We start from the raw sequence: 13,692 nt of genomic DNA on the forward strand, positions 1-13,692 counted from the left end.
TTAACCCAGTGTACTGCAGAATATGTTCAGCTCTTAGTCACATTAAAGTTGTATAAAACCCAATGTGAAAGAAGGAAACTCAAAAGTGTTCAATTTTGTGTTGAATATAATAAACTTTATACACATTATGATTCATTGAGCATATGAACCATCAGTCTCACAAATCAGTACAAATGAGGCTAGAAAAATACTCTATACAATCATAAATACTGCTATGGTTCACTCTCACAGGACAAGCAAGGGGCCAAAAGAGACAAATTAGAGAGAGTAAGCAAAGTCTCTCTCTGCTCTGATGTCTCACTGTCCAGTGTTCTCTTTTCCTCAGGATTCTCTCTCCTCTGGTCTTTCCCTGCTCTGGTCCCCTTCTGCTCTGGTCTATCATTCTCTTGTGGTCTACCTCTTCTCTGGTCTCTCCTGTGGTCTCTCTCTCCTCTGATCTCACCCTCCTCTGGTTTTACCCTGCTCTGGTCTCTCCCTGCTCTAGTCTCACCCTGCTCTGGTCTGATCCTACTCTAGTCTCTCTTCTGTGGTCTCTCTCTGTCTCTTCTGGTCTCTCCCTGATCTGGTCTCACCCTGCTCTGGTCTCTCCCTGCTCTAGTTTCACCCTGCTCTGGTCTCACCCGCTCTAGTCTCTCTTCTGTAGTCTCTCTCTGTCTCTTCTGGTCTCTCCCTGCTCTGGTCTCTCCCTGCTCTGGTCTCACCCTGCTCTTGTCTCTCCCGGCACTGGTTTCTCTGTCCTCTGATCTCTTGCTGCTCTGTTTCCTCAGCTCTCCACCTGATTCATCTTCTGGACAGACAAGCACACCATGACTGCAAAGACCAGGTGAAGCCCCCCCCCATTCATCCAGCAGTGCCTGATCACATCAACTGTAGTGCCTGATTCAGTTTATTGTTTCTCTAACACACCTATGAGGACAGGAGAGGTGAGCCAGATGAGATGACTTCACAGCTGCGTCAGATGGGATGACCACACAGGGTCTATGGGACACTCTCTTACAGAAACACTCATACCTCAGAAACAATGCACGTCCTTTCTGTGTTTCCCACTTCTGTCTCAAGCACCAATTTTTGGGTTAACAGATTTTATTAATTTGGCTTGAATTAATGTATAGACAATGACAATTAGAATATATATATATATATATATATATATATATATATATATATATATATATATATATATATATATATATATATATATATATATAGGAGGAACTATTTAATAGCAGGTTAGGTCTTAGCTAGCAGAACGAACTGACAGGTCCCCAAGCAGAGCACTACATCATCCAATTAAGATGAACAAAAGAGACCCCAGGAGACACATAGTAATACTAGAGGTAATGATCCAGGGTTAGACAATGGGAGGGACTGGAGATATGAATATGTAAGTGTGGATGGATATGGAACAGTGCTCTGATAGAATGGGAGGGGCTACAGATATGTATATGTAAGTGTGGTTGGATATGGAACAGTGCCTGATAGAATGGGAGGGGCTACAGATATGTATATGTAAGTGTGGATGGATATGGAACAGTGCTCTGATAAAATGGGACGGGCTACAAATATGTTTATGTAAGTGTGGATGGATATGGAACAGTGCTCTGATAGAATGGGAGGGGCTACAGATATGTATATGTAAGTGTGGTTGGATATGGAACAGTGCTCTGATAGAATGGGAGGGGCTACAGATATGTATATGTAAGTGTGGTTGGATATGGAACAGTGCCTGATAGAATGGGAGGGGCTACAGATATGTATATGTAAGTGTGGTTGGATATGGAACAGTGCTCTGATAGAATGGGAGGGGCTACAGATATGTATATGTAAGTGTGGTTGGATATGGAACAGTGCTCTGATAGAATGGGAGGGGCTACAGATATGTATATGTAAGTGTGGATGGATATGGAACAGTGCCTGATAGAATGGGAGGGGCTACAGATATGTATATGTAAGTGTGGTTGGATATGGAACAGTGCTCTGATAGAATGGGAGGGGCTACAGATATGTATATGTAAGTGTGGTTGGATATGGAACAGTGCTCTGATAGAATGGGAGGGGCTACAGATATGTATATGTAAGTGTGGATGGATATGGAACAGTGCCTGATAGAATGGGAGGGGCTACAGATATGTTTATGTAAGTGTGGATGGATATGGAACAGTGCTCTGATAGAATGGGAGGGGCTACAGATATGTATATGTAAGTGTGGTTGGATATGGAACAGTGCTCTGATAGAATGGGAGGGGCTACAGATATGTATATGTAAGTGTGGATGGATATGGAACAGTGCTCTGATAGAATGGGAGGGGCTACAGATATGTATATGTAAGTGTGGATGGATATGGAACAGTGCCTGATAGAATGGGAGGGGCTACAGATATGTATATGTAAGTGTGGATGGATATGGAACAGTGCTCTGATAGAATGGGAGGGGCTACAGATATGTATATGTAAGTGTGGATGGATATGGAACAGTGCCTGATAGAATGGGAGGGGCTACAGATATGTATATGTAAGTGTGGATGGATATGGAACAGTGCCTGATAGAATCCGCATGGATCCCTCGTTCCAAGCTGGCAGTAGGGAAAGACTTAAATGGGTGACAGTGTGTCGACATGCAGGGAAGATGAGGAGGGGACTGCTGATTCCCCCAGTGTAAATAATGTGAAGCTATTACATTTACCTGTAAAACTTTCAATCAAAGATCTTATTTTGACTCCGTAGAATGAAAACACATCAGTGTTTAGTGAGAGGGATGTGTTAAACACATTTGTGCGTGCAGTCATAAATTAGCTCAGAAATGTTATTGAGACACACCAGGTGCTTCATCATGAATCAGTCGAACGATAAACTGTCCTACTCAAACTGGTCCTGTGGGGTGTGAGCCCCCAGTACACACAGTACACCGAGCAGAGTTGGAGTTCTTTTAAATTATACTTTACTCTCAAAACTCCTGGTGGAAAACTCTTTCAGTTTCTCCAATAGGCATGTCTGTGGAATGTTAAGCAGACCTGTCAGCAGAACCAGCAGCAGCTGGAAGTGCCATGATGCAGAGCAGAGCTGATGATGAGGCCATAGATCGAGGTGGACGGAGCAGGAGGCCATGTGTGGTGTGGAGATGTGAGGGGTGTTGGCACATGCTGGCATGCAGCACGGAGCAGACAGGTCCAGGGGCTGCTCAGAGGACATAGAACAGAGGACAACCGGATAGAGCTACTCAGTAGACGTACTCAAGAGAAGTGGTGTGGGCACAGGCCCAGTGTGAGAATTGTGTTAGGGTTAGTGTGTTAGGGTGAGTACTGTTCCTGAAGCCAACACCTTTCCTTCTGTTTCTGAAGCCAACACCTGAGAAAGCTTCTGAGTTAGAGGTGGACACACTTCAGGCATCCTGTATTCCTGTATATATATATATATATGTGTGTTGTGTGTGTGTGTGTGTGTGTGTGTGTGTGTGTGTGTGTGTGTGTGTGTGTGTGTGTGTGTGTGTGTGTGTGTGTGTGTGTGTGTGTGTGTGTGTGTGTGTGTGTGACCAGGTAATGGCTGTTTTAGGGTCCTCATTTGAATGCAGCCCTCGCTCTCCTGTCTCTACAGAGCCGGGATCACCACTGCAGCCTACACCTAATGGACTTAATCAGGTGAAATGGCGTTGCCTCTATGAAACCTGTCACCTATTCTCATTCATTAAGCCAAAGTATGATTAACGTGTAGTCAGATGTGGACATCATTCACTGTTACAGGGCCAGAGCTGTTATAGTGCCTCACTGCTCAGTGACGCTGACATGGTAATGATATGGATTACCGTGTGTGTTAGCAACAGAGGAATCCAGCAACACATTAAACTTACAACAGGTGAGCGATCGCCTGCTAATTGTGTGTGTATCTGTACCTGTGCAGAACAGGTAACACAAGTACAAAATTAAAGTGCTTCAATCAGACTGCTGGTCTTCTGTGGTGTTTCAGCAGGTGTGTTAGTGCAGCGTTTCAATATTACAAAATAAAGAACTCTACAGCAATGTTGAATACTTATTTCTACTCACAGATCTTTTTTTCTTAGTCTTGTTATCTCTGAATTTATCTGACTGTTTTTATACTCTCGCTCCATCACTAATTGTCACATTCATTCCGTTATCTTCACCTCCCATGGTGTTTTGATCAAGTAGCAGAACACCTCAGTATTTTTGAGTAGGCTTCCTCTTCGGACTGCGGCAGCCTTGTCTGATATAGCCCGCTGTAATCATCTCTCAGTTCGATCATTTCCTGTCAGGAAAATAATTGGTTCTTCAGCCGCGTTGCCCTTCAAATGAGTTCTTTTTATCTAGACAATCAAACTCGTGTCAGTAGATACGCAGCGCCCTCTGGTGTTTTCCGTGCGTATATGTTACAGGTCTAGAGTTTTAACTCCAAAGAATAAGAATTGACTCCCATCTAGTGGCAATAATAAGTTTTTGTTTTTTTTAATATACTGTATGTTAAAGTTGTGGGTCAAATCACAGCGAAAAGAGCAACAAACTAACCGCTATTACTAGACAACACGATACATAAATTGAGATGAAAACTTATGAAACGTAATGAACAGAACACGACTGAATTGTGAAGTCAGCGGTGATGTTTGTTTTGTATTAACGGCAGAGCAGAGGCCAGAAATCCATGGAGACGCAGAGAGGTGTCACTCAAAATATCTCAGTCTCTCAGTCTCCAAGGGTGATGGATACTGTATGAAGCAGAGAGAGTTTCCCGGGCATCAGAGATATTCTCCTTCCTTACTTCAGAAAGTTGGTTGTCTGAACCTTATACTTGAACGCCCTTACACCATAAAGAACAACCTCCCACTAGACAAACTACTCAACATATTAACAATCTCCCATATCCACACACTACACATTACCATTATGAGCACTTGTTTACAAACAACTAATAGATTTTAAACATTACCCACATGTTGATGATGTGTAATTTCTGTGGTAAAAATATTGAATGTGCTGAACACATATTGTCTTTTGTATTGATTCTCGCAAATTTTAGAACAATATAGCCTATGTGTTAATGTAGAAAATTAACACCATAAAGACAGAAACTTTAGAGGTTTATGTTATTACACATCAAAAATATTAGAAGGAATATGTTTATTTTTCTAAAATGACATTTAGACATCCACCCACAGAAAATGCCTTTATTTTATAAATAAATTTATATTTATTTTTATAATGATGTCTCCTCTATTCAATATATATTTTTTAATAGCTAAAATAATGAACATTCTAAAATATTATATTATTATATTTAACAAATATGCTTTCTTTTTCATTTCATTAACTGGTTATATTGTTCCCCCAATAAAGTTAATTTTTAAAATAATAAGATAAAAGTTTGTCATACCGTGTTTTAGTACCAACGGGAGGGTGCGCTGTAATTTAAGACTTTGTGAATTGTTCCTTTTGTGTTGCCATACCAGACGTATAAGTGCAACGGAAACGGAAGTCCCGCCCCTTTTCCCTCCTCGCTTGAAGGCTGTGTAAGTTTTAGGTATTTTATACCCTTAAAGTAATCCATAAAATTGTCGTTAATCCTGCCATGTGTTTGGAAAGAAATTAATGAATTGGAACAGTCACTTTGTTATTTCAGTAATCTGTTCATTATTTCTTAGAAGTTGTTTGTTTTAGCGTTATTATAGTACATTTCTCTGTTTGTGATGCAGGTTCCAGGTGTCGATCGTGTAAAATGGTAAGACGCCGCCATCTAAACGCTTCACACGTTAACTCACCGTGTCTGTCCACAGCCGGCAGCCCGACTGTTTACTGCAGCTTTGCTTTTATTTAGTCATAATAGTACAGTGGCAGATTCAGCGGTCAGTGCATCTGCGTTTTTAGCATGTCTGCTAGCTAGGCGCCTCCGTCTTGTCCATACGGAGTGTTACGAGTCTAGAAATCAGGAAGGTTGTGATGTGGAAATGCGTTTTAGTTCTCCAGCTGCTTTACACTTGAGAAAAGACTATTCACTGCGTTCACACGGTTGACATGAGAGTTCAGCATTGCGCATTTAGCTAACATTTTAGCTAATGTAGCATAGCCAGCTGAGATAACGAATATTACAACGCCCGTCTTTGCAGCTAACAGTTGTCTCGTCCTTTTACTGACGTTGAATGGGGTCGTGACCGTTTTAAGTGTTTTATTTATTATTCCTGTTTTCCTTAGCCACGCAAAATAGAAGAAATCAAAGATTTCCTGCTCACAGCAAGGAGGAAGGATGCTAAATGTAAGTGTTAAACTCGTCGATCTCTTAACTGCTGGCGCACGATATTGCGCGTAAGAGCTGGCAGTGTTGTCACTAATGCTGCAGCTCTGGAGAGGACAACCAGGATCACACTGGTCTCCTCAATATTGAAACTGCAAGTGTGCAAGAGTGTCTAGGCTGAATTGAGCCATAAATGTGGTGTGACTCTTCATACCGTTGATGTACCAGTGTAGTGCTTGTAGTTCCCGTTTAAAATGTACTAGCAGGATAGCACTGTCCACACCCTTCTGGTGCAGGAACACAGTGATTGACCAGTTTTGCTGATTGATAGAGTGGCCTCTGGTTTGATCTCCCATCACCATGGCTGTGCTCACTCTCTTCTGTTAATCATAGTTGTAGCTTTATCAAGTGGTTTGTTCTCCTACAGCCGTCAAGATCAAGAAGAATAAAGACAATGTGAAGTTCAAGGTGCGCTGCAGCAGGTACCTGTACACACTGGTCATCACAGACAAGGAGAAAGCCGAGAAACTCAAACAGTCCCTGCCCCCTGGTAAGAGACACGCCACACCTGCACGAGACACCGCCTCTACACACACACACCTGCACGAGACACCGCCTCTACACACACACACACCTGCACGAGACTCTGGTTGACTTTGGGAATCGTTTAGGGTTGTTTTGGGCTAAATTTCATTATATGGAGAGTGTTGCAGAAAGCAGGTTTAACAAACCCTAAACCTTGCCTTTGAACACTTGAGTTAAAATAACTTGACCTGGAATGCCCTTTTATTGGTTCCAGAACAGCTGGTTAAAGTTTCAGTATTCCACGTTTGTCATCTCTGAGCAAATTGAACTTAACAGAAGCATGTTCATACTTCAGATACCATCGTCAGTTGAGTGCTGATAATGGGATTCAATTGGATGCAAATGAACTGGAGAGCTTGCTGCAAATTATTGTAACTTGAAATGAATGTTATGTATGCAGAATATATACTTGAAACACCACTACATATGTTACCGAAGGACATTCTTAAAGATAAGACTGAGTCAATAGACAAATTCATAATCATTACATAATCATGTAAAGCTGTTGAACAGAGCAGCTGTGTTGCCGGTTTCTGTCCTTTAAATTTGTGTAGGTTATTATGTAGGTAATTAAACCACATTGACGGCATATATATATATATATATATATATAATGAATGTTTTAATCGTAATTCAAAATGTGATTTTTACTCATAGGGTGACTCATGTCCATTAGTTTTGGATGTGGTTATTGAATATCTTGCATCAAATTCCATCAGACCTACATATGTAGAAAGGTGTTTGTGCATGAAACACAATGTATGAAAAATGTTACTGTGTAAGAATGTGACTTGTTTCATAAGTCAGGGTCATGTATGATTTTTAGACTTTTTTGCAAATGATCAAATATTTGCATTAAATGTAAATTTAAAAAACCTATTTTCTCTTTTCAGTAAAGTCTTGACTGCCATTTTCAGACTTTGATGTGAGCATTTGGTGAAAGGTGATTTTTAGTTAAAGGCGTTTTTCGTCTCTCAGGGTTTCTGCCTCCCTTGTGTGATATGGCAGGGTGAAGTTTTACCAGATATGCCACAGGAAGGCATAAAGGTCATGCTTTCTCAGGGTTCCCCCAGGTTCTGTAGCCTGGCCAGGGTGTGGTGTCATAGGAGACCAGTCATGGGTCCCCTCAGCCATCCAGACGGACAAATCTGTCTTAATCAAGTGGAGAAATCAAATTTGTGATGGTTTTAAATTGTAAGAAAACATTTTGTAACTCTCTGCACTTTAATGGTTGATTAATAAATGGTCTTCCACTGCACATGTTGCCATTGCAATTTTCCACTTATTCTGAACCTGGATTTTGAAATGGGCATCCAAGAGTGTCCAGGAATTCGAGTTAATAGAAGTGGATTAGTTGCTGAACTTGCTTTCTGGAATACTCTCCTGTTCTGTTGGTGTTTGACTAAGCTGTCCCCTAGCCATGTGTGAATGTTCTGCAACTTATCAGGCTGCACTACATGTCTGGATTTGTTTCCTCTACCTTTATTTTTATTTGAATATGGGTTGTGTTGGTACACTAAACACAACTGCTCCAGAGGACACAGTCGGGCCTGCAGGCCTTCATGTGTTCTGTGGACCATAGAGTAATGCCACAGTCTGTCTTGTTGTGAAGCAGGTGATTGACATGCCTCATGTGGATGGCTGTAGAATGGCAGCTAATGGGGTTCGTGTGGGTTTTCTGGGTGCAAGTTGTCCTGACACTCTGAGCTGGTTTTGTGCTCATTGTGTATTTACACACTTGCTAGAGCAAAGCTGAGTCAAGTGCTGGGTTTTCACTTATCGGAAGCTGCAGTTCCACCAATCCAGCCACACTCCCGCACGCCACAGTCCTCTCCTCAAGCTTCACCAGTCACATGAGTGTTTTTCTGACGTGTTTTCTTCTTTCATTGCAGGTCTGGCTGTTAAGGAGCTGAAGTAGACACCTCACTTGTACAAAAATGTTGTAATAAAAACAGAAAACAAGCTTGCTGTTTACTTCTGCGTCTCCACTTCTGTTCTCAGGGACACAGTGTTGTGTTGAGTAACAGGATTCAAATGCCACAGTTTAGTCGTATTCTGGTAGAGGGTGTGCTTTACTGCACTAGGGTTAGGTACACGTGCTTCTCTCATTACCACATTTAATCTGCTGTGCTAGAAAATGGAGCACTGATCTGTGATCATGAAGCTTACCAGGGCAGGTAAGGGTGGTTTGACTGGTCCACTGGCTCCCCGCAATGGCACTGGGCAGGATCCCTGTTGGCCACACTGCTTTATGGAGTTCACTGGAACTGCCCCGTGTGGTGTATTCAAGCCCTAGAGCAAATGTCTTTACAGGGTCCACGAGTCCCGAATACCTTGCAGATCCTAAACCCTCAGTCTCCCTGTGCTAGTACTGCTAGATGCTAAAGCATGCCACGCTACAGCCCTTGAGAAAGTTATCCGTTATAAAGAGCATAGTTTTCATTCTTCCCGTGCATCTTGGTGGGGAGCTGACAAGAACCAATCGTGTCTGGGATTGTTGGGGAGAGGAACAAGAGGGAGTGGCTTGGGCGGGGGCGGTTTCTAGGCCTGAGCCTGTCCAGCTCATATTTGCATTGGTGGGTTTTCCTTTCAGCCATTGTGTGCTGTCCTAAAAGAGCCTGCTTGATAGTTTGTTAGGTGGTTTCTGAACCCTTTCTGAGCATATGTCACCTATGCTGTTTGGAACCTCAAACCTGTAATGTGGTTTGTAAAAATGAATATGAAGTAATCCTCAATCTGATTTACAGCCAAGTCACTAGAGCAAAGTCCTTTGCAATTCATGTATTTGTGATGTCGTCCACTAGGGGGAGCAAAAAGATGTACTTAGGTGTAAGAATTTCACCTTGATTTATGTTCAATATAAAATACATTAGCGTACTTTTTAAAATAGTGGGGTCTGAACTGACAATGTGATGTATGTGCATTATGGTGCTGCCAATAGTGGAGCAGCTCTAAAGGTACCAACGCCAGCCTGTCACTGCATGTGCAGCCAAGGGTGCAAATTCTAAACAATGTAGCAATACTGCAGGTTTAATCCAATATTGACATGTTCAAGAACTAAAACTCACCATTTGTACTTTTAACTTCACTGTCAGCTGCGGTTGTGAACGTACACACACACACTGCAGTCACTAGGCAATTACAGCTTCTTTTGTGGTGTTTCCAGAGTAACGGAACAACCTGCGTTGGCCTAGATGATGAAGGACCTCAATTCAAAACCTGTGTGTGTATACACACTTAATGGTTTTTCTTTGGATTTATCACTAGCCAATGATGAGTAACAGTAAGAACTAAAGTGCCCTATTACTGTCAACTACCAGAGCCCGCAGCAACCCCTCAGCTAACATACTCATAACTAGTGCTTCGTTTATTAAGCCACTTAGAAAGTGGTTTAGTACAGACATCTTGTTGCTGCAGTTGTGTTTATGGGCCACAACTCGTGTATCAGGAAGATTCACATGTGTTTCTGTATTTGTTTTGCTTTGTGTTATGTTTTGTTAATTGCTTTTGGTTATTTTTAGATCATTTTGTAAGGACTGTTTGTCGATTGTAAATGCTGTTAATAGATGTATTTTCACCTTTTGAACAGTAGGTAGCAGAGTTGTAGGGCAGAAAACTGGTACTTCAGTGGTTAAACTAATTACCGTTTAATATCACTAGTTATCGTGGTATTAATGATTTCTGTTATTTAGTCCTGCCTTATAACGCATTACAGAGTCCATAGTGTATGTGAACAGATTTCTCTTTAGAAAAGCCCTCGTTTAATTTACGGATGTGTCCCGTGGCCCTAATTCGAGCGCGTGCCCGTGTTTATGAACGCGCTTGGTCGGCGGTCCTCGTGGAGCGCCGGAGTGAATGACCGCTTTTTTTTTTACCAAAGGGTGGTCGTGGTGTCCGGAAAGTCCAACCAGGGCACGGATTTAACGCAATAATTCAACGATCTCTGGATCCCGTGGACTGGGACTACGGCGAATCCTATTTTTCGCCCATGTCCTCCTTCGCCACTCGTGTTACTGGAATACGTGGGGCTTTCTAAATGCCTGGCTTTTGTTTGGAGGGCGACGGAGAAAACGAGAAAGCGCCGTCCTAACGGGGGGCACCTTATTTGACCTGGGAGAAGTAGCGTAACACTTCTGCGATAACTTGGCACTGTTTTACCCATTCGAAGATGTTATCTGAACGGGTGGACTACGTCGCTCCGTGGTGGACTTACTGGCTTCATAATTTCCCCCACGTCAATCTAAGGTTTCAGTCCATTGACAATACATTCAGACCTCAAGATGAAAACTACCAACAGGTCAGTACAGAGCTCACCTTCTAGTCGGCTAGAAACTCTGCTCAGGTCGCTGGACACAGCCCACTTCATCTTATCTAAAGCATATCGCCCAAGGCAGTGCTGGGGAACTAAGTTTAACTATCTAAAACAAATACTTGGCTGTTGTTTAAATTATCTAAAATTGAAGCCGTGTTTTAAGAGGGTGAATTCTGAGTTAAGTTGCGCCACATTAAATCATAAGATTTTAATTTGTCCTGAAATGTCATTACTATAGTCGTAAGAACCGCGTTTCTTCCGCTCTCAACGAGAAAGATGCGAACGAGTTCATTTTAGCGTTGTCACTTGTCTTGTTACATTTTGAACATGTAACATGTTCTTGCAACATCTTGCATTATCTTTAAATGTAGGATGTTCGGTGAGTAGGCTGACCCGTTTTCAGCCACTGTCCGTGGTACTTCTTTGGAACCGGAAAGTTTTTCTGCACACATAGTCACAAATCCCGAACCCTGATCGGCACGGCAGCACTGTCCACCGACGCGCACAGGGTTTCTGTTCATTAATGGGGCAACAGTAAACATAAGTCCACTTAATCGTGTATTTGGGCTCTAAGCTGCATTTAAAGCTCAAAGTAAATCCAGCCATAACGGGATCGACTGTAGTTGCAGTTATAACCAGTCTTTTAGCCGTTATAACCATTATTAACAGCGCCGTTTTTCTGCGATGATTTAACATGGCTTCCCATTGGTTGACACAAAAAACGTGAACTTTGTGTTTACACATGCAGTTATTGTGTGCATTGTAGTCTTGTGATAAAGATGAGAATGATGGGTTGAGATTAATGTTGAAAGCGTTTAAGTCACTGCAGATAGAGAGACTGCTTTTAGATCCGGATGGATGAAATTCAACCATGTGCTGGTTTGCAGGTAACCAGTTATAAACATGTCTCTACATGTTTGTGCCTGCTTTACTTCCTCCAACCAGTTTAGCACATGCTCCAAAGTTTCAAAGTTCTTGAAGTGAAATGGCAGAAAGGTGTGTGATTAAGCCCTGGTGAAGTCTCTCCCAGTCTCGAGCTCAGGAACACATTGGATGTAGCCTGCTTTCTACTTATATTTTCATTGGCAACACTATTCAAACGAGGTCATGTGTGTGCAAGTCATGTGATCGCCTGTGGGTGGTGAGTGGGTGTACTGCTGTCTGTGGGTGGGATGGCTTTGGGTCAGTCTTGCACACGATTCCCCACGATTCCTGCTAGACTGTGACGGCCCACAGATGTTTCCGCAGGATAGCAGGAAGAGGAAGTGTGAGTGTTGATCACGCAGCAGGAGTGCCATGGAGGCTCCTGTTCCTGTGGAGGTGATGGCTCCGTGGATGAGCAAAACCAGCCAGAGGAGCCAGTGATCATCAACTTGGATTTCACACTCCATTCTTTGTTGATACTGCAGGCTAAACGATTCAAATTAGCAGGTCTTTCTCAGGGTCCTCAGGACACTCACAGGGTCATCAGGACACTCACACTACAGCCTTATGGAGCAGCACATTCAAATGGCCGTTCCTAAGAGTAATGACTCATGATCTTGATTGTTTTTAAAAATGCAAAAATAGAGCAGCAGGGCTGTAAGGGATACTTAATGAATAACCCACCCGCAGGGCCATATTGAGGAGAAGTGTAATGAATAGCCCACCCGTCAGGTTTGCGTGTGTTACTGGTCACTGAGGCAGTGTGCTGATGGTAGCCTATGTGTAAGGCTTGTGTGTGAAGTATATGTGTGTGTTAGGTGTGGTGTGTGTGAGCCTGGTGCTATCAGTGGCCTGTGATCTGTATTGTTAACCAGGTTTGACTTTGTTCTGTTTATCCTGCACTTTGGTCAACAGTCAGAGCCGGAGTGGCTAATCGGGAGATTCGGGAGGATTCCCGATGGGCCGGATCATGTCAATCTCTAGTTTGGGCCGATTGGGAGGGAAGAATAATTTTGGGCCATATTTGGACATGAATTTCCCGGGCTGAAAAAGTGGCCCACTCCGGCCCTGTCAATAGTTGTGGTGTTTGTTACTGTTACTTCGAGTGTCTGTCTGTCTGCTATCAGAACATGGCAGTCTGCTGTCATTTGTGACCTGACCACATGGCCTGTGGTTTACTTTGGCCTGCATTTAAGTTCAGCTCCATCCCTGTGCTAGCAGACAGAGTTAGCAGCTGGGTGTATTTTGCTCATTTGAGGGGCTCCTACTGTAGGAGCATTTTGGTCAGAGGAAGGCATATAGAGGAGAAAACAAAGCCACGGACACTTCACCTCAACCCTCAAAGCCGCACACACTTCACCAGGAGCTGAGTGTATGAACCCATCTGATGAACCACATTACGTCCATACCCCACAACAGGCTTTCAGAGCAAGGCCATTACAGGGAGCAGATCATAATAGTCTGCTGTCTGATCACAGTCTGCTGTCTGATTTGTGCGCTGGGGCTCCAAGCTCTGAGGTTCTGAGTTGTGAGGCTGGTGGTGAATTTGGCTGACAATCAGAGACAGCAAAGTATGATCAGACAGGTCCACTGGAAATGCTAGTGATTCTGGAGGTGTACTGCTAGCAGTTCTGGAGCTT

General features: G+C 42.9%; 2 protein-coding genes across 7 annotated transcripts in view; both read left to right on the forward strand.

The window, feature by feature from the left end:
* The first annotated feature begins 5,427 nt into the window (after positions 1-5,427).
* Positions 5,428-8,790, forward strand: rpl38 (ribosomal protein L38). Of its 2 annotated transcripts, none has more exons than XM_077000522.1 (5): positions 5,428-5,512; positions 5,696-5,721; positions 6,192-6,252; positions 6,659-6,781; positions 8,709-8,790. In XM_077000522.1, the coding sequence occupies exons 2-5, from the start codon at positions 5,719-5,721 to the stop codon at positions 8,732-8,734; spliced, it is 213 nt and encodes a 70-aa protein (XP_076856637.1). In that variant the 5' UTR covers positions 5,428-5,512; positions 5,696-5,718; the 3' UTR covers positions 8,735-8,790. The 2 variants fall into 2 exon arrangements, with proteins under 2 accessions (XP_076856637.1, XP_076856638.1); XM_077000523.1 differs by having other exon boundaries at positions 5,454-5,523.
* A 1,847-nt stretch (positions 8,791-10,637) lies between these two features.
* ttyh2 (tweety family member 2) overlaps positions 10,638-13,692 on the forward strand; it is a 52,755-nt gene continuing 49,700 nt past the window's right edge. For 3 of the 5 annotated variants that reach the window (XM_077000524.1, XM_077000527.1, XM_077000528.1), the window contains exon 1: positions 10,639-11,113. In XM_077000524.1, coding sequence (XP_076856639.1) covers positions 10,985-11,113 — 129 coding nt within the window. In that variant the 5' untranslated portion in view covers positions 10,639-10,984. Of the gene's footprint in view, positions 11,114-13,692 lie in introns of all 5 variants that reach the window. The other 2 variants (XM_077000526.1, XM_077000525.1) reach the window with 2 other exon arrangements.

Source organism: Brachyhypopomus gauderio, chromosome 3 (genome assembly GCF_052324685.1).
Source record: "Brachyhypopomus gauderio isolate BG-103 chromosome 3, BGAUD_0.2, whole genome shotgun sequence".
NCBI lineage: Eukaryota > Metazoa > Chordata > Actinopteri > Gymnotiformes > Hypopomidae > Brachyhypopomus > Brachyhypopomus gauderio.